General features: G+C 37.3%; 1 protein-coding gene and 1 non-coding gene across 2 annotated transcripts; both read right to left on the bottom strand.

The window, feature by feature from the left end:
• Nucleotides 1-10771: 10771 nt before the first annotated feature.
• On the bottom strand, nt 10772-10878 carry LOC135227628 (U6 spliceosomal RNA). The gene has a single exon (XR_010317805.1). It is a non-coding gene; the product is annotated as a U6 spliceosomal RNA (small nuclear RNA).
• Nucleotides 10879-21859: 10981 nt separating this feature from the next.
• LOC135232991 (olfactory receptor 2G3-like) lies at nt 21860-22970 on the bottom strand. Its single transcript, XM_064295800.1, has one exon. It carries the CDS (start codon nt 22968-22970, stop codon nt 22029-22031), a length of 942 nt encoding a protein of 313 aa, XP_064151870.1. The 3' UTR covers nt 21860-22028.
• Nucleotides 22971-23481: the final 511 nt, after the last annotated feature.

Below are 23481 nucleotides of genomic sequence, written 5' to 3'. Positions count from 1 at the left end.
AAAAAAAAAGTGTGACTACGAAGAGTACAAGTAAATAGCCTCACGAAATAAAAGTGAGTTGATAAATGCAGATCAAATTAAACAATCCTTAAAAGAGTGTGTATGGAATGCCTACTGTGTGGGAGGCAGTGTGAAAAACCACTTCATGTGTTTCAATCTTATACGGTCAACATTTGGACATTGCTGTTTTGTTCTAGTAACGAAAAATCATCGAGAGAGCAATATATTACTTAATCCTCCTTCCATGATGGAGAAAGTTTACAGAGCAACTTAGTTTCTCATTAAACAATTAACAGAAGTTATTTTGTGACATTGGTTGCTGTCGTGGGTTGAATTATGTCCCTCAAAAAATGTGTGTATCAATTTGGCAAAGGCCATAATTCCAAGTATTCTATGGTTGTCCTCCATTTTGTGATTTTAATTTTAGATTAAAGAGGATTAGGGTAAGATTTTTAAACCCTTACTAAGGTCACGTCCTTGATCCAATGTAAAAGGAGTATACCTAAGGTGTGGCCTACATCATCTTTTTTTTTTATTTATTAACTTTTATTGAGCTTCAAGTGAATGTTTACAAATCAAGTCAAACTGTCACATATAAGTTTATATACACCTTACTCCGTACTCCCACTTGCTGTCCCCCTAATGAGTCAGCTCTTCCAGTCTCTCCTTTCGTGACAATTTTGCCAGCTTCCAACTCTCTCTATCCTCCCATCCGCCCTCCAGACAGGAGGTGCCAACACGGTCTCAGGTGTCCACCTGATATAATTAGCTCACTCTTCATCAGCATCACTCTCCTCCCCACTGTCCAGTCCCTTCCATGTCTGATGAGTTGTCTTCGGGAATGGTTCCTGTCCTGGGACAACAGAAGGTTTGGGGACCATGACCGCCGGGATTCCTCTAGTCTCAGTCAGACCGTTAAGTATGGTCATTTTGTGAGAATTTGGGGTCTGCATCCCACTGATCTCCTGCTCCCTCAGGGGTCCTCTGCTGTGCTCCCTGTCAGGGCAGTCATCGATTGTGGCCGGACACCAACTAGTTCTTCTGGTCTCAGGATGATGTAGGTCTCTGGTTCATGTGGCCCTTTCTGTCTCTTGGGCTCTTAGTTATCGTGTGACCTTGGTGTTCTTCATTCTCCTTTGCTCCAGGTGGGTTGAGACCAATTGATGCATCTTAGATGGCCGCTTGTTAGCATTTAAGACCCCAGATGCCACATTTCAAAGTGGGATGCAGAATGTTTTCATAACAGAATTATTTTGCCAGTTGACTTAGAAGTCCCCTTAAACCATGGTCCCCAAACCCCCGCCCTTGCTCCACTGACCTTTGAAGCATTCACTTTGTCCCGGAAACTTCTTTGCTTTTGGTCCAGTCCAATTGAGCTGACCTTCCATGTATAGAGTGTTGTCTTTCCTTTCACCTAAAGCAGTTCTTATCTACTGATTAATCAATAAAAAACCCTCTCCCTCCCTCCCTCCCTCCCTCCCCCCTTCGTAACCACAAAAGTATGTGTTCTTCTCAGTTTTTACTATTTCTCAAGATCTTATAATAGTGGTCTTATACAATATTTGTCGTTTTGCCTCTGACTCATTTCGCTCAGCATAATGCCTTCCAGGTTCCTCCATGTTATGAAATGTTTCACAGATTCGTCACTGTTCTTTATCGATGCATAGTATTTCACTGTGTGAATATACCACAATTTATTTAACCATTCATCCTTTGATGGACAGCTTGGTTGCTTCCAGCTTTTTGCTATTGTAAACAGAACTGCAATAAACATGGGTGTGCATATATCTGTTTGTGTGAAGGCTCTTATTTCTCTAGGGTATATTCCGAGGAGTGGGATTTCTGGGTTGTATGGTAGTTCTATTTCTAACTGTTTAAGGTAGCGCCAGATAGATTTCCAAAGTGGTTGTACCATTTTACATTCCCACCAGCAGTGTATAAGAGTTCCAATCTCTCCGCAGCCTCTCCAACATTTATTCTTTTGTGTTTTTTGGATTCATGCCAGCCTTGTTGGAGTGAGATGGAATCTCATCGTAGTTTTAATTTGCATTTCTCTAATGGCTCATGATCAAGAGCATTTTCTCATGTATCTGTTAGCTGCCTGAATATCTTCTTGAGTGAAGTGCGTGTTCATATCCTTTGCCCACTTCTTGATTGGGTTGTTTGTCTTTTTGTGGTTGAGTTTTGACAGAATCATGTAGATTTTAAAGATCAGGCGCTGGTAGGAGATGTCATAGCTGAAAATTCTTTCCCAGTCTGTAGGTGGTCTTTTTACTCTTTTGGTGAAGTCTTTAGATGAGCATAGGTGTTTGATTTTTAGAGCTCCCAGTTATCTGGTTTCTCTTCTTCATTTTTGGTAATGTTTTCTATTCTGTTTATGCCTTGTATTAGGGCTCCTAGGGTTGTCCCTATTTTTTCTTCCATGATCTTTATCGTTTTAGTCTTTAGGTTTAGGTCTTTGATCCACCTGGAGTTAGTTTTTGTGCATGGTGTGAGGTATGGGTCCTGTTTCATTTTTTTGCAAATGGATATCCAGTTATGCCAGCACCATTTGTTAAAAAGACTATCTTTTCCCCAATTAACTGACACTGGGCCTTTGTCAAATATCAGCTGCTCATATGTGGATGGATTTATATCTGGGTTCTCAATTCTGTTCCACTGGTCTATGTGTCTGTTGTTGTACCAGTACCAGGCTGTTTTGACTACTGTGGCTGTATAATAGGTTCTGAAATCAGGTAGATTGAGGCCTTCCACGTTCTTCTTCTTTTTCAGTAATGCTTTACTTATCCGAGGCTTCTTTCCCTTCCATATGAAGTTGGTGATTTGTTTCTCCATCACCTTAAAAATGACATTGAAATTTGGATCGGAAGTGCATTGTATGTATAGATGGCTTTTTGTAGAATAGACATTTTTACTATGTTAAGTCTTCCTATCCATGAACAAGGTATGTTTTTCCACTTAAGTATGCCCTTTTGAATTTCTTGTAGTAGAGCTTTGTAGTTTTCTTTGTATAGGGCTTTTACATCCTTGGTAAGAATTATTCCTAAGTATTTTATCTTCTTGGGGGCTACTGTGAATGGTATTGATTTGGTGGTTTCCTCTTCAGTGTTCTTTTTGTTGATGTAGAGGAATCCAAGTGATTTTTGTATGTTTGTCTTATAACCTGAGACTCTGCCAAACTCTTCTATTAGTTTCAGTAGTTTTCTGGAGGATTCCTTAGGGTTTTCTGTGTATAAGATCATGTCATCTGCAAATAGAGATAATTTTACTTCCTCTTTGCCAATCCAGATGCCCTTTATTTCTTTGTCTAGCCTAATGGCTCTGGCTAGGACTTCTAGTACAATGTTGAATAAGAGAGGTGATAAAGGGAATCCTTTTCTGGTTCCCGTTCTCAAGGGAAATGCTTTCAGGCTGTCTCCATTTAGAGTGATGCTGGCTGTTGGCTTTGTATTTTATTTATTTATTTTTTTTTAAAATAGATGCCCTTTATTATGTTGAGGAATTTTCCTTCAATTCCTATTTTGGTGAGAGTTTTTATCATAAATGGGTGTTGGACTTTGTCAAATGCCTTTTCTGCATCAATTGATAAGATCATGTGGTTTTTCTCTTTTGTTTTATTTATCTTGTGGATTACATTAATGGTTTTTCTAATATTAAACCAGCCTTGCATACCTGGTATAAATCCCACTTGGTCATGGTGAATTATTTTTTTGATATGTTGTTGAGTTCTATTGGCTAGAATTTTGCTGAGGATTTTTGCATCTATGTTCATGAGGGATATAGGTCTGTAATTTTATTTTTTTGTGGTGTCTTTACCTTTTTTTTTTTTCTTTACCTGGTTTTAGGGATATGCTGGCTTCATAGAATGAGTTAGGCAGTATTCCGTCTTTGTCTATGCCTTGAAATACCTTTAGTAGTAATGGTGTTAACTCTTCTCTGAAAGTTTGGTAGAACTCTGCAGTGAAGCCATCCGGGCCAGGGCTTTTTTTTGTTGGGAGTTTTTTGATTTCCTTTTCAACCTCTTTTTTTGTTATGGGTTTATTTAGTTGTTCTACATCCATTGTGTTAGTTTAGTTAGGTAGTGTTTTTCTAGGAAGTCATCCATTTCTTCTAGGTTTACAAATTTGTTAGAGTACAATTTTTTGTAATAATCTGATATGATTCTTTTAATTTCATTTGGGTCTGTTGTGATATGGCCCATCTCATTTTTTATTCGGGTTGTTTCCTTTCCTGTATTTCTTTAGTCAGTCTTGCCAATGGTTTATCAATTTTGTTAATTTTTTCAAAGAACCAGCTTTTGGCTTTGTTAATTCTTTCAATTGTTTTTCTGTTCTCTAATTCATTTAGTTCAGCTCTAATTTTTGTTGTTTGTTTTCTTCTGGTGCCTGATGGATTCTTTTGTTGCTCATTTTCTATTTGTTCAAGTTGTAGGGACAGTTCTCTGATTTTGGCTCTTTCTTCTTTATGTATGTGTGCATTTATCGATATAAATTGACCTCTGAGCACTGTTTTTGCTGTGTCCCAGAGGTTTTGATAGGAAGTGTTTTCATTCTCATTGCATTCTATGAATTTCTTTATTCCCTCCTTAATGTCTTCTCTAACCCAGTCTTTTTTGAGCAGGGTATTGTTCAGTTTCCAAGTATTTGATTTCTTTTCCCTGATTTTTCTGTTATTGATTTCCACTTTTATGGCCTTGTGGTCTGAGAAGATGCTTTGTAATATTTTGATGTTTTGGATTCTGTAAAGGTTTGTTTTATGACCTAGCATGTGATCTAGTCTAAAGAATGCTCCATATGCACTAGAAAAAAAAGCATACTTTGCAGCTGTTGGGTGGAATGTTCTGTATAAGTCTATGAGGTTAAGTTGGTTGATTGTAGCTATTAGGTCTTCCGTATCTCTATTGAGCTTCTTACTGGATGTTCTGTCCTTCTCTGAAAGTGGTGTGTTGAAGTCTCCTGCTATAATTGTGGAGGTGTCTATCTCACTTTTCAGTTCTGTTGGAGTTTGTTTTGTGTATCTTGCAGCCCTGTCATTGGGTGCATAAATATTTAATATAGTTATATCTTCCTGGTCATTTGTCCCTTTAATCATTATGTAGTGTCCTTCTTTATCCTTTGTGGTGGATTGAAATTTAAAGTCTATTTTGTCAGAAATTAATATGCTACTCCTGCTCTTTTTTGATTTCTGTTTGCTTGATATATTTTTTCCATCCTTTGAGTTTTTGTTTGTGTGTCTAAGTCTAAGGTGTGTCTCTTGTAGGCAGCATACAAACGGATCGTGTTTCTTTACCCAGTCTGAGACTCTGTGTCTCTTTATTGGTGCATTTAGTCCTTTTACAGTCAGCATAATTATAGATAAGAATGCGTTTAGTGCTGTCATTTTGATGCCTTTTTGTGTGCGTTATTGACAATTTCATTTTTCCACTTACTTTTATGCTGAGACGTTTTTCTTTGTAAATTGTGTGTTCCTCATTTTCATAGTAGTTGAATTTATGTTTGCTGAGTCATTATATTTTTGTTGGTTTTTATTTTGAGTTATGGAATTCTTAGACCTCTTTGTGGTTACCTTAATATTTACCCCCTATTTTTCTAAGTAAAAACCTAACTTGTTTCGTCCTATATCACCTTGTTTTCCTCTCCATATGGCAGTTCTATGCCTCTCGTATTTAGTCCCTCTTTTTGATTATTGTGATCTTTTACATGATGACTTCAATGATTCCCTGTTTTGAGCATTTTTTTCTTTTAAAAATTAATCTTAATTTGTTTTTGTGATTTCCCTATTTGAGTTGATATCAGGATGTTCTGTTCTGTGACCTTGTGATGTGTTGGTATCTGATATTATTGATTTTCTAATCAAACAATTTCCTTTAGTATTTCTTGTAGCTTTGGCTTGGTTTTTGCAAATTCTCTAAGCTTGTGTTTATCTGTAAATGTTTTAATTTCACCTTCATTTTTGAGTGATAGTTTTGCTGGATATATGATCCTTGGCTGGCAGTTTTTCTCCTTCAGTGTTCTACATATGTCATCCCATTGCCTTCTTGACTGTATTGTTTCTGCTGAGTAGTCTGAACTTATTCTTAATGATTCTCCCTTGTAGGAGACCTTTCTTTTATCCCTGGCTGCTTTTAAAATTTCTCTTTATCTTTGGTTTTGACCAGTTTGATGATAATATGTCTTGGTGATTTTCTTTTTGGATCAATCTTATATGGAGTTCAATGAGCATCTTGGACAGATATCCTTTTGTCTTTCATGATGTCAGGGAAATTTTCTGCCAGCAGATCTTCAACTATTCTCTCTGTATTTTCTGTTATCCCTCCCTGTTCTGGAACTCCAATCACAAGCAAGTTTTTCTTGTTGTTAGAGTCCCACATGATTTTTAGGGTTTCTTCATTTTTTAAAATTCTTTTACCTGATGTTTTTCAACTCTATGGGTGTCGATTGCCTTATCCTCCGTCTCCCCTACTCTGCATTCCAATTGCTCAATTCTGCTCCTCTTCGTATTGAGTTGTCTAATTCTGTAATTTTACTGTTAATCTTTTGGATTTTTGAATGCTGTCTTCTGTATGGATTCTTGCATCTTATTAATTTTCCACTATGTTCTTGAATAATCTTTTTGATTTCTTCAACTGCTTTAACAGTGTGTTCCTTGACTTTTTCTGTGTGGAAAAAAAATTTTTTTTTTTTAGTGGATTGCCTTATTTCATTTCTGAGATCATCCCTGATGTCTTGAAGCATTCTGTAAATTAGGTTTTTATATTCTGCTTCTGGCAATTCCAGAATTGTATCTTCATTTGGGAAAGATTTTAATTCTTTAATTTGGGGAGTTGTAGAAGCAATCATGGTCTTCTTCTTCATGTGGTTGGATATCGACTGCTGTCTCCAAGCCATCTATAAGATATTGTAACGATTTATTTTATATTTGCTCACTGAGTCTTATCTTGTTTTATTTTCTTTCAATATACATAGATAGGGTACTAGATTGTGCTGTCTTGATTGTTGTAGCCTTTGAATCACTTATGTCCCATTACCAGCTGATTTGGGCTGTTACCAGATATATAAGCCTAAGAGGCCATTCACTATTCTTGAGTAGCATCTGATTTTGGGTCACCAAGTGTGTGGTGTATACTGTCACCTATTCACTTAGAGGAGTAGTGGTGATAGTTGTATGCACCAGATTCTAGTAGCATCAGAGGGTCACACTCTGGGGGGGGGGGCAGGATGCTAAGAGGCTTCCCCCAAGTGCCAGTAAGGTAGGTGTGTCTCTATTTCTAAAGCAGTTTGGTGGGTGGGCTCTGCAGCTGTACCTTAGACACCCAATGTATGTACCTCTATAGATTGGTAGGTGTCACTATCCTCAGACCCCTATGGCAGCAGGCTAGGTGGTTTTGGTGGAGCTTCAGTCCTCGGTTCCCTGTTGTGGGTAAGTGAGGGCTCTGTTTAATAGGTAGAGATATCAGACCTGGAAAACTTGTCTTTCCAGTAATCCACTAAAACAATTACAGTCAGATCTCTATCAGAGTTGCCTTTGCATTTTAATATCCACCTTGTTCCTTGTAGGGATGAAAGCCCAAGACCATGGATCTCATATGCTTGGCTGGAGCTGGTTGTGTATTTTCAGTCCAATTAGGGAAGCATTTTTGGTCCCTGGGTTTTTTGTAGCTGCTTCTTTCAGGCCTGGAGAATGGGTTAGGAAAAGACAAAAAAAAAAAAAAAAAAAAACCCGCAGAGGCACTTCCCTCTCTGGCCCAGGAAATTACAATGTTAATGAAGCTGCCTGAGAGGGAGAGGGGAGGGATCAGATAGATAGGAGAGAGTAGCACCCAGGAATATAGACAAAGTTACTTATCTTGCTTGGTGATGACTGTTTTATGACTGAGGGGTGTGTAGCCTGCGTGCTTTGGCTGGGTCGAGATTACCCCTGAGGGTCAGGGCCTCATCCTGTGCTTGTGCTGTCTCAGAAGCCGTGGTCAGTTCCTCTGCTCCCAGTCCAAAGCCCAGCGCCAAGGTTCCCTGGCTGGGACTCCTCACTCCAGGCTCCAAAACCAGTCGCTGCCTCCCGGTGACTTCTCCTCCTGTCGACTGCGTCACTGCGCTGCCTGTGTACACTGGCTGGCCTTCCCCCGAGGTCACTTCTGGGGGCAAGGGCTGCGTTCCATGTTTGCGCAATGTCAGGATGCCATGCCCAGCTCCCCTGTGCCCAGTCCAAAGCCCGGTGCCAAGTTTTTCTGACTGGGACTCTGGCTCCAGGCTCTGAAAACAGTCACTGCTTCCCCATGGTTGCTCGTTCTCTCGTTAGCCGTGTCAGTGTGCAGCCTGCTTATGATGGCTGAGTCTCTGTCACTCAGGTCAAGTCTTTAGATCTGTGTTTGATGGTCAGGGTTTGTAGATTGTCATGTATGTGATTGATTCACTTGTTTTTCCAAGTCTTTGTTGGAAGAGGGATCTGAGGTAGCTTCTACCTAGTAGACCATCTTGGCCCTGCCTCCGGTTTTTTATTTTATAAATATGTACACATATGTGTACATGTATTGTCACAATAAATTTATCCTCATATATATATAACCTCTTAGGGAATTTCACATCATAGTCCCCAGTCTTCTTATTCATCATCTTTATCTCATTTTATATTTTTCTATTCATCTGCTAACATAGAGAGAGGAAAAGCCAAAAGAACAGACATATACACACATTACTTAAACACATTCATTCATAAAAATGCTATCTGAATGTTTTGTCCAGGGTAAAGACAGTTGCATGTTATAGATAATTTTAATCTACTAATTTGACAATTAACTGAGCTATGCAAAAGCCTCAAAAAGGTAAGAATGGAGGATAGTGAGCTGATTCAAGACATGATTACATAAGAAATAGCAGTTCTGTATGAACCTCAATACATATGGCTATCAGAAAAATTTCTTACACATTGAGAAGTCTATAAGAATGCTTTTACACTTATGTTAAAGCACTTAACAAATTTTTCTTGTATTGTAATTCATTTTATTTGTATTTCCCATGTAGCAACACTATTCAGTTAAGGCTGAGACAACCAAAGACAATGGCTTGCTTATCTTTTTTATTACCCAGAAGATGTTTTTAAATACCCCGACTCAGTAACAGTTTACTCTGTTGCATAGAAAGCTCTGGATGTGGAGAGGCTGTCATTCCATCTGTCAGTTAAATTAACAAATATGCATTTTACTTATTATATCTTCCTGTCTTTGGGAGGTACTACCATATCTTTAGAGACACGGATGGGGTAATGGAAGACCAAACCCAGAAAAAGAGAATATCTGTCCCTTTCCTAACTAGTGACATCATGAATACCCTTGTCTCACATTTAAACTGTAGAAGAAAAATGTAAATGTCTATGTTGAGGTCAGGGGTCAGGGGATACTGGGGAATGCGAGGGAGTTACTGGTGAATGGCTAGCTGCACAAAAACCATAGGAGTGAAAAACATTAATCTCATGATAAGTACATTTTAAAACCTCACAGAACTCAGGAGCAACAAGTGAAAGATAGGATAGTGAAGGTCTGTGAATGCTTCTAAATATTTAAAATGACGAAGAATGGTAGTCTGTCTGGAAATGCTAAATCTTGTAAAAAGAAATTTATAAGACTCACTAGAGAGGAAAACACAAACAAATGTAATGAAATTCTCCTCCTCTCTGTCACTTGGACTATCACTAAACCATGTAAAGCTTTTTGTTGTTGTTGTTTAATTACGTTTTCTATTGTTTTTAGTATTCCCTCACCTGTTGGGCCTTAGTTTGGGGAGCTTGATATCCATGTAGTAAAAGTCAGCTTAATGTACATACTATGAGTGTTTATTTTCATCACTGCCCATGGAAAGACAGTAAGATGCTCAAGGCAGTTATCAAGGGTCTGCAGAAAGGAGAGAGCTGCTGTCTCTCACCTGATATATTTTTCTGGATTTAGGCTTCCTGATCCATCATTTTCTTGTAAAGAAAGAATAATGAAGCCTTTCCTATCTTTGTTTTTTTTGAATCACAAATGCAAACATCGTACAAGAAAACCATGAATAAAAAGTAAGGAGTGGCCATTAAAATTTAGCTTATGAGAGGCAAAACCTCCTGCCCTTTTAAATCTTCACATGAATGAGCTCATAGAACACTGCGTGGAATATTCCCTGTTGTTATCAATCTATATAATAAGCTATATTAAAAGCCAGTAATCAAGCCACTTTAACAGGCACTGTGATATAACCTGAAGCGTTAGAAGTTTCATGCCCCGTGATTAATTATCATAGCTTATAGATTCCTATTCAATGTTATAAAACATTAAGTGGCCACTTAACACTGGCAAAGTTCTGAAAGTTTAGATATTGAGATGGACTTTCAGTCATAGGTGGATGTGAGAAAAAAACAGAGAAGGGAAATAAAATAGATTTAATAGCTTGATGGCTTGACTTCACACACCACCTTACTCAACCACAAGATCTAAGACCAGCACACTCTATATGGTTCTGCTTTGGAAATAATCCAACACAACTGATTCATTTTCGGAGCTCCTCATAATTAGACATGTTCCTTGACTGATTCACTTCCTTATTTATCTGTATATTTACAGTAAGACATTTCTTTATTTCCTATCAGCCAAAGAAAACATGTGATGTGCTATTAGACATTGAATATTAAACACTTAGTATGGTGCCTAACACACAAGAAACAAGATAATTGTTAATATGTATTACATAATCATTATTTCTAAAATATTTTTTTTTAATTTTATTGTGCTTTAAGTGAAAGTTTAAAAGATATAGAACGTTTCACTAATTTGCATGTCATCTTTGCGCAGGGGCCATGCTAATCTTCTCTGTATCATTCCAATTTTAGTATATGTGCTGCTGAACCGAGCACTAAAATATTTTAATAGTAGATACACTTTAGGTAATTGGTCATCAAAATGTATAGAGATGATTACCCATTACCTTCCACAAATTCTCCCATACCAGAACCAAACCAAACCCGTTGCCACCAAGTAGATTCTGCCTTACAGCAACTCACAGTGAGTAGAAATGACCCATAGTATTTGCAAGGAGTGGCTGGTGGATTTGAACTGCCAAACTTTTGGTTAGTATTACTTTCCAGAATTTCCCCTGTAGGACCTAATATTCAGCTAAATGGTACCTTAACACAACCCAGAAGAAACAGTCTTATCACCTAGATCATCATGTACAGGACAATCTAGTCCTTCAAAATAAGAGGTACACCAATTATCTATGAAATAATTAATTTAGAACAACATACAGAAATGTTATGAGAGAGATATAGAGAGGTTGAGTAAATTGCTCTACTTTTTGGAGAAGGAGAAAATAACTGATTAAAATAATGCTCAGAACTGAAATCTGCTTTGGATATTGTTGTCTGTTGTCACATTGTAATCTGCCATCTTCTACAACTGCTCTTTTCTTAAGACATCAGCTTTGTCACACACCTTGAACCGTAACATCTGAGGGGAAAAAAGTGGACGGTTACAGCTTCTGGTGAGGCACCCCTGATTTTCTCTGCACCCTCCCCTTATAGCCAACATTCAGAAGATACAAATCTGCCCCATCCTCACCTCTAAGACTGTGCACTTGAAACCCTTTGTTGTAGTCAGGGACCATGGATGGTCACAGGAAGAGTGTGTACCTCATGGGAGAGCATCTCATCCCTCCCTGGTATGCCCTCAACTCCACACACACACACAAAAAGAAGTATACAAGGCTGTGTTGATTATGTGATGGTATATTTGAGCCTTTCTTCTTCCTGAAAAACAATGGGACTATGTTTTATTTTAATTATCCTTCTTGTTCTGAATCTTATCTTGCTCCTGCTACCCCCTCCCCGAGACTTCTATTTTCTTCTCATTGGAGAATGTCAAGAAGCAGTTTGATTCTGCCCCTCAGGAATTGTCATGGACAGGTCTGTCCCTAAGCCTTTGTAGGTAAATACGAACATTTAGGAGGGAAAATAATAAAGGTGAAATAGGAGATTAGTCGACGAATATAATGAATGATCTGTATTTCACAGACTATGTACACAGTACCAGATGAATTCAAGTGAAATGTATTATTACAACCAATTCTCTGACCACTCTAAATTGTTAATATAAGATATTCAAATTTTAATTTTTGTCTGAATCAACCAGAATGGTTATCAAAAATAGCTATAAAAATTTTGTCACATCGATGAGGTCAATATTTCTCTTAATATTATAACAAATTAAAATTAATAAATCCTAATACTCTCCTAGTTACACATGAGTTTCACATAGTACCTACTTGTTTCTATCAGAAGCAAGCATAAGAAAATGGAAAGCCAAAGGTATATATTAGGGTAGCGAAAGAATAAAGCAAGGTACTGAATGCTTGTTATTTAAAAGATGTAAAGAAAAGGTGGCTAGGTGCTGAACATCTACTATTTAAGTGATATAAAGACAAAGCAGAAAAAGTAAGGAAGAAAAAAGCATCATTCAGACAGAAAATACCTTTGAACGCAGTGACACAGAAGGTACTTCTCCCCATCCGTCAGCACCAAGGAGCAAACATGCTTTCTAGGCTTTCTACAGGCACATAAAATATATCGTCTTTGCTCAAAGACTAATGAGGAGGTATTCATCTAAGTATGGGCATAAGTTAATGCAAGTATTAGTTGATACGTTATTAAATAATTAACCTAAGTAAAAAGAGAATGCTAAGGAAAATGGTGAGTAGCAAACTGAATTAAAGAGGAATGAAAGTCCTTGGATATGAGAGGAACATAAAGGCAAGTTTTGATCAACTTTAGTTAACCAAGTAGGATATTATATTATTAATTGATTATTTCATCTGCTATTTGGGTCATGTTGCTGTTGTGTGTCATCGAGTCAATTCTGACTCATAATCAGATATAAAGTAAAGACCAAATATTTTTATATTGGCACTTACAGTTTGGATGTTGCTGTTGTTAGGTGCCGTTGAGTTGGCCCCGACTTATAGTGACCCTTTGTATTCTATGTACAACAGAACGAAACACTGCCCCATCCTGCATCATCCTCACAGTTGTTGCTATGTTTGAGCCCATTTTTGTAGCTGCTGTGTCAGTCCATCTTGTCAAGGGTCTTCCTCTTTTTCACTGACCTTCTACTTATCAAGCATGATGTCCTTCTCCAGGGACTGGTTCCTCCTAATAACATGTCCAAAGTATGTGGAATGAAGTTTTGCCATCCTCCCTTCTAAGGAGCATTCTGGTTCTACTTCTTCCAAGACAGATTTGTTAATTTTTCTGGCAGTCCATGATATATTCAATATTCTTTGCTAACACTGTTATTCAAAGGCGTCAATTCTTCTTCGGTCTTCCCTATTCATTGTCCAGCTTTTGTCCACATATGAGACAATTGAAAAAACCATGGCTTGGTCAGGCACACTTTAGACTTCAAAGTGACATTATGGTTTGAATAGAACTCCTTAAACAAATCAGTGAAATTCAATGTCATGGACCCCTCTTGTTATGTTTCTATGCTGAGCTTTTAATAAGGCACTATTAACAAAGAATTTTGTTTTGAATACTTGAAAAGGCTGAATGACAAATTTAACTGTTGAACTGATTGTCAGTGTAGAAAAAAAAAAAGTTTAACATAAGAGGAAAGAAATAAGAGAAGAAGAAAGAGAAAAAAAATAAAACCTAAATCCAAATAGAAGTTCGTCATCGTGATCAAGGATACTGGACCAAAGGTTTTGAGAGAAACCTGCATATTGTCAATGTCAAATGTCATTGTCTTAATCCCTAGAGTCTGAAAGGAAGCTGTGTTCTCTCAGAAGTCACCTGTTTGGGAAAGCCTTTTTAGTGAGCCTCAATGTCAGATTTCCACTGGGATTAGATATCCAGATGGTAGGATCCTAAACGTGTTTATAATTGGAAACATGTGTTGATGTGCCTGGGAACTTAATAGCCATATTTGTATGCAGAGACAAAGTGTATTGGTAGTTACCAAGGGCCAGAGGGGAAGTGGGGAGTTATTCAGAGGCATTGAACTTCCATCTGGTGTGATGAAAAACTTTTGGAAAATGGATAGTGATTTTCTTGCACAACTTGGTGATTCTGATGAATGTCACTGAATTGTTCACTTAAAAATGGCTTCAGTGGCAAACATTTTGTTACATATATTTTGCCACAATAATATTTTAAATTGAAAAATGAATTTAAAAAGAACCGTGTTTGTAAATAATAGCACCTGAAATTATCTTTTCCAGTGTGGTTTCAACGCTGATTTTTGTTTTAAATTTTTTCAGTGTATTTAGTCTCTTAGTTCAATATCATGTAAGGCATATCAGGTGATGTTCTTTTTGAAACTGTGGTTTGCATCTGTTATGAATATTAACTCGTACATAATCTTACTTATCTGAGAATATCTGGCAAGAGTAGAATGTACCAAGATGGAATCTGTGAGAGGAGAAGTCGGGAAAAATCTCATGGACCTTTCAGTAACAATTTCCTAGGTTCAGGATTTAAAGATATATGTCACATCATCATAACCATTAGGCCTGGAACAAAACTGCAGACCAGAGAAGTTTAAGATCTCTCAGAAAGTTAGATGATTTTGATTTCAAGACATCATTAGCTAAGATCATATTTTTAAAGCTTTGAGGGTATTTTTTTAAATGGAAGTGTTTCCTTTAGTGTATTTAAAGTATTTTACTTAGAAACTTGATTTCTATTATTATAAAGTATTGAAGTTTTTCTTGGGTAGGAAAAATCCCAAATAAAATTTATTTTTAAATGTTCAAATAGTTCCAGAGAGGGGGATTTGATATTTTCTGTAGCTTTACTATTTTTTTCAGTTTAAGATAATCACAAATAAAATAAGGTTAAGGAACTCATTGACCACACTGGGTAAGAAAATTCCAACAATATTTTTATATTGTTTGGTGATGGTTTCATAAGTAAAAAGTCTAGAGATGATTCTGAGCAGCTCCAAGCTACAAGTGATAATTTTGAGATGGCGTTAAGCTTTTCTTTTTGGGCGGAAAGTTTGTTGAATTTAAATAAATTATTTCTAGTCTGAAACCAGATTAAACACTGTCACTACAGGATTAATACAAGAGTATTAAGACTACTGTTTATAAAACAGTCAGGGTATTTCATTAACTATAAAATCAAATCCATTGCAATCGAGTTAATTCCAACTCCTGGTGACCCTATGTGTTACACAGTAGAACTTCTCCATAGGATTTTCTTGCTTGTAAACTTTATGGAAGAAGATTGCCAGGCCTTTCTTCCATTGCACTGCTGGGTGGGTTCAAATCGCCAACCTTTAAGATAGTAGTAGTCAAGTGCAAACCATTTGTACCACCCAGAGACTACAATTTAGTATAGGCTTTAATAACAGATTTTCTTTTAAGGTTGGACTGTCACCAATAAGCAGTCATTGCTTTGTTTCAAAATTTTTAATCGAGACCTCTGAAGAAGACAGAAAACTCCCTTGTTTTCATAGCATTTACAGCATGCAGAAATCATGAACTAACCCTATAGCACTTGCACTCTCCTATGAATATTAGCTCATAAACCTCTAGCAAGGTAGCCTCAGAGCTTTTGCATGGGATGAGCTATTAGTGACACAAAATATTTAGAAGCTAGATCTTAGTCATGAAATACATGCTTTAACAATTAGAATTGTCATCAAGTTTGGACATCAGTCAAATTAGCAGCTGTCAAGTTTAGAGCTTTTAGACAGTTATGAGATTTGCCTTTATTATGTAAGAAAGACAGTAAAATAGGTATTTTAGGTGCTAAGATACAGAATACTAGATAAATTTAATTATTTTAGCATTCTTTATTTTATAATGTGAAGGGTATAATCTTTGTGGTTACTTGATAGCCATCTAGGAAACCTCAGAAATAATTTAGATATGAAAGACATCTTACCATTTTTGACAAAACATGTTATTACATTAAGATATGAGACTAAGTGTCTAAAGAGAGGAAAATGCTTACAGTCTTATTTGGGAGTGAAAATATTTAACGTAAACACAATAGCAAGGAACAGTGACAGACTAGGTGAAAAGATTTTAAATGAATACAGTAGCAATTGATTTTGTTTAAATGATTTAAATGATTGTAAAGTCATAAAATATAGTCACCATTCTAAAATTCTAGATGTTTTATCACTTACAGAAAGCAGCCCTGGTGGTTAAGCACTAGGCTATTAACCAAAAGATTGGCAGCTCAAACCCACTAGCCACTCAGGGGGAGAATGATGGGCAGTCTGGTTCTGTAAAGATTTACCGCCTTGTAAGTTGTCAAAGATTTCATTTTGCATGGATCCACAATCAGAGCCCTTGGAAGCAGTGGTCAAGAAAACAAATGACGACGAGGCATTACATTGGGCAAATCTGCTATAAAAGATCTCTTTAAAATGTTAAAAAGCAAAGAAGTCAGTTTAAGAACTAAGGTGCTCATGACCCAAGCCATGGTGTTTTCAATCTCCTCCTGTGCATGTGAAAGCTGGACAGTGAATAAGGATGACCAAAGAAGAAATGATGCCTTTGAATTATGGTGTTGGCAAAAAATATTGACTATTCTATGGGCTGCCAGAAGAACAAACTAATCTGTCTTGGAAAAAGTGCAGCCAGAACTCTACTTAGAAGCAAGGATGGCGAGACTTCATCTCACATACTTTGGATATGTTATCAGGAGGGACCAGTCCCTGGAGAAGGACATCATGCTTGGTAAAGTAGAAGGTCAGCAAAAAAGAGGAAGGTGCTCAACGAGATGGATTAACTCAATGGCTACAACACTGGGCTCGAGCATAACAATGATTGTGAGGATGGTACAGGACCAGGCAGTGTTTTGCTCTGTTGTACATAGAGTTGCTATGAGTCGAAACCGACTTCTAGGCACCTAACAACAACAGCTTATGGAGCTGTTCTACTCTTTCCTACAGGGCTACTATGAATCGTAATGGAATCAGTGGCAATGGATTATCACTTGCAAGTTAAAAAAAAAAATGTAATAATCTTCACATATCTTTATAGGTATGAGTTTAAATACATACAAATAGGGGACAAATTTAAAGCTTTCAACGTTAGGTATAAAAGATAATAAAATTTATCAGAATATTAAATAAGATAAACTATATTAAGTTACATTTTCCATCTTAATGAACTTAATAAAAAAATAAACTACCAAATAAACATACAAATCATATTCATTATTTTATAAACATATTCATAGTCTCTGAAAGTATTGAACAAACTATAGTTTCAACAATTTATGTTCATGGGGACCGTTAACCAAAGGTTAAATGTGTAAAGAAAACTAGAGGGTAGGTAACAGTTTAAAAACAAACAAAAAAAACTAGCTATTTCTATTCCAAAGTCTATGCTACATTTCTCTTTCAGAGTGGCAAAAAAAAAAAAAAAGAAGAAGAACTTTAACATTATCCAAATGCAGCTATAGGCATACCTCAGAGATATCGTGGGTTCAGTTCTAGACCACTGCAATCGAGTGAATACCGTAATAAAGTGAGTCACACAAGTTTTTGGTTTCCCAGTGCATGTAAATAAGAATGAAAAGTTTGAAATATAGCAAGAATTACCAAAATGTGACACAGAAACACGAAGTGACCACACGCTATTGGAAAAATGGCGCCGATAGACTTGCTCAATGTAGGGTTGCCACAAACCTGTTTGTAAAAACGCAGTATTTATGAAACAACAATAAAACAAGGTATGCCTGTATATATTTTTTCAGTCTATTATACAATGGGCATTCTATAATGTATAAATATAAAAGGATAGATTTAAAATGATAAGTGGTTACAAGTGTTTTGTTTTCTCTTCTTAATTTAGAGATTGCCCAGGCATGGAAAGATGAGTCATAAATTAAATCAACAGTAGTTTAAACTTGCAAAGTTAAAGATCTTAAAAGTACCAGTTAAGCTGAAACACTAAATCCATACAATTTGAATCATTAAATAATTCATTTTTAATAAAAGCATTAGTTTTGATAATTGAAATTAGTTGAACACCTAATTTTATAATCTTAAACAAAGTGATGCTAGATTAAATTCAGTAAAAGCAGTAGGTGATATTTAGGAAATTCAAATTATCTAGACTCTTTTTTTTTAATAAAAATAAACCCAAGGTTATATAAACTAGAACATCACGGTAACATCTTTATAAGGAGGGAGATATAGAGATGTTTTATGTCAAAATTGCTTAACCAGTCTAATATTTAAAAGAATCACCTAAGTAAGAATAATGCGTTAATGTTTTCTCTATATAATTACATCTCACATACAACAGTGTTTAAATTGTTTAAAAATAATGCCAATTAGTCCAAAAGAATAATGGACCGCGACTACCACAGCCTCCACAAAACTGAATCTAGCACAACTAGATGGTGCCCGGTTACCACCACTGAGTGTTCTGACAGGGATCACAATAGAGGGTCCAAGACAGAGCTGAAGAAAAATGTAGAACAAAATCCTAACTCGACAAAAAAAGATCAGACTTACTGGCCTGACAGAGACTGGAGATATACTTAGAGTAGGGCCCCAGATACCCTTTTAGCTCAGTAATGAAGTCACTTCTGAGGTTTACTCTTCATGCAAAGCTTAGACAGGCTCATAAAACAAAATGAGACTAAGGGGCACACAAGCCCAGGGCAAGGACTAGAAGGCAGGAGGGGACAAGAAAGCTGGTAATAAGAAACTCAAGATCAAGAAGGGAGAGTGTTGACATGTCGTGGGGTTGTTAACCAATGTCATAAAACAATATGTGTGCTGTTTAATGAGAAGCTAGTTTATTCTATAAACCTTCATCTAAAGTACAATAAAAAAGTAAAATAAAATAATGCAGTTTTGTTGTATTTCTTATCACTTAGCCAAATAAGCAAAACCACCAATTAAACTGAAAATATATCTTTTTTAACTTAAGGTAAAGTTTGAACACAAAAAGATTCTTGAAGAGCCAATGTATCATTTAAAGTATAAGAATGCATGTTCTTAGAAATCTAAGTTTCTTTCATTTTAAATTGGTATAAGCACTTATTTGTCTTTATAAACCAACCAGCAAGCCATTATATTTTAAGAGAAATTATACTTTCATTATCTCCCTCTTTATGAAGTCAGGAGGTTCAGGGTGTACAAACAGTTAAGCACTGAGCTACTACTGAAAGGTTAGCAGTTTGAATCCACCCAGAGGTACATCCGAAGAAAGGCCTGGAGATCTACTTCTGAAAGAGTCAAGGAATACTGGTTTGCTAATAATTTTAGATTTATAAAAATGAAAAAAATTTATTAGCTCTTATGTAAATTAGATAAGCTAAATGTAATAGAACATGATTTAAGATAGAAAAAGAAGTATTTGCATCAATTAAAAATAATAAAGAAATAAAGACATATAACAAAATATTGTTAGGTATCTCCATAGGCATCACTGATGAGAATTTGAGAAATTTTTGATTCCCTTTTGAATTTGGTAGAGCAATGTCTTTTTCAGAGTTCATATCCCTTAACATAATGTCATATTTCCCAGCCTTTTTTCTTTGAAGGATTGCCTTGAGAACAGCAAATCTTGTTCTTGCTTTTTTTTTAATTGTACTTTGGGTGAAGTTTTACAGAGCAAACTAAGTTTCTCATTAAATAGTACACATATTGTTTTATGACATTGGTTAACAACCCCACAACATGCCAACACTCTCCCATCTCGACCTTGGGTTCCCTATTACCAGCTTTTCTGTCCCCTTCTACCTTCTAGTCCTTGCCCCTGGGCGGATGTGCCCCTTTAGTCTTGTTTTATTCATGGGCCTGGATAAGCTTTGATTGAAGGGTGAACGTCGAGAGGAGAACACCAAATCTTGATTTATATAGCCATAGAAAAATTTTCTTTTCCTGATTCAATCTGTCCAGTTTACAATGAAGTAAGTTTTTCCATTCTTCTCTACTGAGACTATTTAAATAATCCTGAAGGAACATTAATATCAGATTATTTAATCATATAAAAGTTTTAGCAAACTGATAGAAGAAGGCTGAGTGTGGAAAGCTAGGGATTTGGATACCTTTTGTTTTAAGGCTCCTCTTTTTTTTTTGGTTAAGAATACAAGTTTACTAAAGCCAAAATACTTGTGAGGAGTATGGCATACTAAGATCATCTTTGGTGTATAAATTTCATTTGTGCAGATACTGATACCTATTGATCCCCTAACGGATGTTTTTGTTGTTGTTAGGTGTCATCAAGTCAGTTCTGACTCATAGAGATCTGATAGGGTACAGTAGAACTGCTCCATAGGATTTTCAAGGAGGGGCTGGTTGATTTGAACTGCCAACCTTTTGGTTAGCAACTGAGCTTTTAACCACTACACTACCAGGACTCCCATAACAAATAAACATTTAAAAAGTCAGAGTGTTGGAAGGAGGAAAAGAGCTTTGACTTTTAAAGTTGGGAACACTCATCTTGGAGCAAACACAAAATGCACAGAGAGGATTCCATCAAATTCAGAAAAACAAAAGATGAAAAGCTTCTCCACCCTGCATCTTATATTCCAGAAATATTAGAATCTTCAAACAAACATGTACAAACACACACACGCACACACCCCAAATGAATTAGTTTCAAATCCGCCGTCATTTTCTCTTGGCAGGGTTTGAATTCCTGTCATCATTACATGGCAGAATTACTTGATGATAGAATGCCTATAATCTGACCCTACAAATGCCAGTAAATTTCTGTTAGTCCTTAAACTAGCCCAAGACAGATTTGGCCCACCCCGCATGTGCAGAAGGGCGAGGTGGGACCGCTACTTAACCTGAGCAGAGGGCGCAGCAACAGGAGGAACAAATCAAAAGGAAAATCATCATCTGGACCTTATTCTGAAGCGAAAGGTCCAACAAGAACCACATCACCTCCTGTTTCCTGTCCATCTTCTAGAATTTTCCCTCCCCAGTAAACCTGCATGGCCACCATCTTGTTGCCCAAATCACACATAAGCCCTGCTGCCTAGTAGCTTGGGGAGTCAGATCTGAGGAACTTCCTCCAGACTCCTTGCTCTGTGCATTGCAACAAAGTTACTTTCTCAAAGACCAGTGTCCAGATAATTGGCAAGTCTGAGTGTTCCGAACAAGGACTCCCCTTTTAGGGTTCGGTAACATACCGAAAATCAAATCCTACCCCTGCTGCCACCAGTGTGGACACCATCACCTACGCACAATCAAAACTGAAATAAAAAGCTAACTTGGCAAGGAATCAGACATAGAATGAAAGAATCAAAAAGCTCAACCACAAAACTTATCAGATTAGCCAGGGGAGGGGAATCCAGGAGTCTAGAAGTCCAGCTCAGTTGAGGTGAGCTTTCAGACTACATGTTTCTCTTGGTCCATGGATTGAATCCAAAAGAGTAATATCTCAGTGCCTTCATGAATAACCTTTAAAAGAACAACTCGAAGACACCTAGCTAATTATTTTACTGTTTACGAACTGTTTACTTCTATAAGAAGAAGGTCCCTGTGTAGCACAGTTTGTGGTTGACTATTAACACAACGGTTGGCAGTTCGAACACACCCAGTGGCACCACAGAAGAAAGCCCTGGTGATCTGCTTCCATAAAGATAACAGACAAGAAAGCCCTATGGAGCAGATCTAACCTGTAACACATGGGGGCGCCATGAGTCAGAATCAACTTGGCAGCAAAGGTTTTTTTATTTCTACAAAAGGGAGATAAATTAATAGATTGATTTCATCTAACAAGGCAAAACCAGAATTTATACAAGAGAAAGAATAGAGAGGGAGGAAAATTAACTTCAGAGGCTCTAGGAAGAGTAAGGCTTGTTTGTGCTTTATTGGGTAAACCAGTTGTCTGGCAGATTATAAGATGCCAGTCTGGACATCATATCCTGACTATGTTAAGTACGGGGATTAAAGAAAGTGATTTCAGTTGTTTATGGATTCTTCAGACAGCATTGAGAATTTAGTTTTGCAGCATGCTTTTCAGTCTTTCAGCACTCCCACCTTAGTTAAACCATGTCTGCACGTTTTCCGTATCGCTTTCTCACTTTCCTATACTCTGATCTTTTCTCACCAGCCTCTTCAAAGCTCCCTTTACATCTTTGTTTCTCAGAGTGTAAATGAGGGGATTGAGGGTGGGAGTTGCTACAGTATACAAAAGGGTTATAAACTTTCCCTGTCTGTGGGCGTAGGAGCTGTTGGGCTGGATATAGACAGCTGTGATGGTCCCATAGAAGAGGGAAACTACCAATAGGTGGGATCCACATGTTCCAAGGGCTTTACGCCAAGCTTGGGCTGACCTGATTCTCATCACTGCTTGGGAAATGTATCCATATGAGACCAAGATGAGTGCCAGGGGGAGGAGGAGTAGTATCAAGGAAGCCATGAAGAGCTGGACCTCATTGGCATGAATGTCTACACAAGCTAACTTGATCATGGCAGGCACTTCACAGATGAAGTGGTAAATCCTCCGGTTCCCACAAAGGGGCAGCTGAAGGGTGATGGTGCCCTGAACTAGGGTATTGCCCACTCCACTCAACCATGCCACTCCTACAAGTGACTGGCAAAGCCGTGGATGCATAACAGTAGCATAATGAAGTGGTCGGCAAATAGCAGCATAGCGGTCATATGCCATGACAGCCAGGAGAACACACTCAGTAGATCCCAGTGCCAGAGCCACGTAGAGTTGAATAGCACAACCTATAGGAGTAACTGTCTTTGCTAATCCATGGAGATTCCACAGCAGTTGGGGCACAATGGTGGTGGTAAGGCAGAGGTCAACAAAGGAGAGATTGGTAAGAAAGTAATACATGGGCGTATGGAGCTTGGGATCCAGACTGGAGACCAGGATGATGGCTGTGTTGCTCATCAGTGTCAGAAGGTAGGAGATCAGCACAACCACAAAGAGGATCTTCTCAAGCTGTGGCTGGTCAGAGAAGCCCACCAAAATGAAATCACTTCCCAAACTCTCATTATTTGTCTTCATTACCCTACTTATGAAAAGGAAAGAGATGAGTACAAAAATACATGTGATGAGTCTAAAATCCAAAACCAAATACGCTGCCAAATTGAGTCAATATTGGGCAGTGGGAAGCAAATAAAATCAGAAATACACTTGAAAGAAATAGACCCTGAAGTTGAAGAATGTGGGTGTGTAAGTAGAGAGAGAGAGAAAGAAAGAGTGAAGAGACAAACCTGTCTGACACCAGGAGGAAAAAAATTAAGAACTTTCTTAGAGAAATGCTAAAAAATATGGTGACATTAAATAACCCTTTCATGAACCCGTTATTTTCTGCTTTAAATTCTTTTTTTGTTGTTGTTACCACGTGTTTTCATTAATGGAGGCATGCTGAATCATTAAGTGTGTCTGAATTTTTGGAAGGCAGTATGGATTTTTTTTTCTTATCCCCTCCCAGAAGCTTACCCTAAGTGTTCAGTGGTACACATGATGTTACACTAATTATGCCGCAGAGTCCTCAGTGGGGTCTGTCTACTGG

The sequence above is a fragment of the Loxodonta africana genome, chromosome 1 (genome assembly GCF_030014295.1).
Source record: "Loxodonta africana isolate mLoxAfr1 chromosome 1, mLoxAfr1.hap2, whole genome shotgun sequence".
Classification (NCBI taxonomy): domain Eukaryota; kingdom Metazoa; phylum Chordata; class Mammalia; order Proboscidea; family Elephantidae; genus Loxodonta; species Loxodonta africana.
Note: the sequence above shows the minus strand (reverse complement) of the source record. Positions and strands in the feature narration are given on the sequence as shown.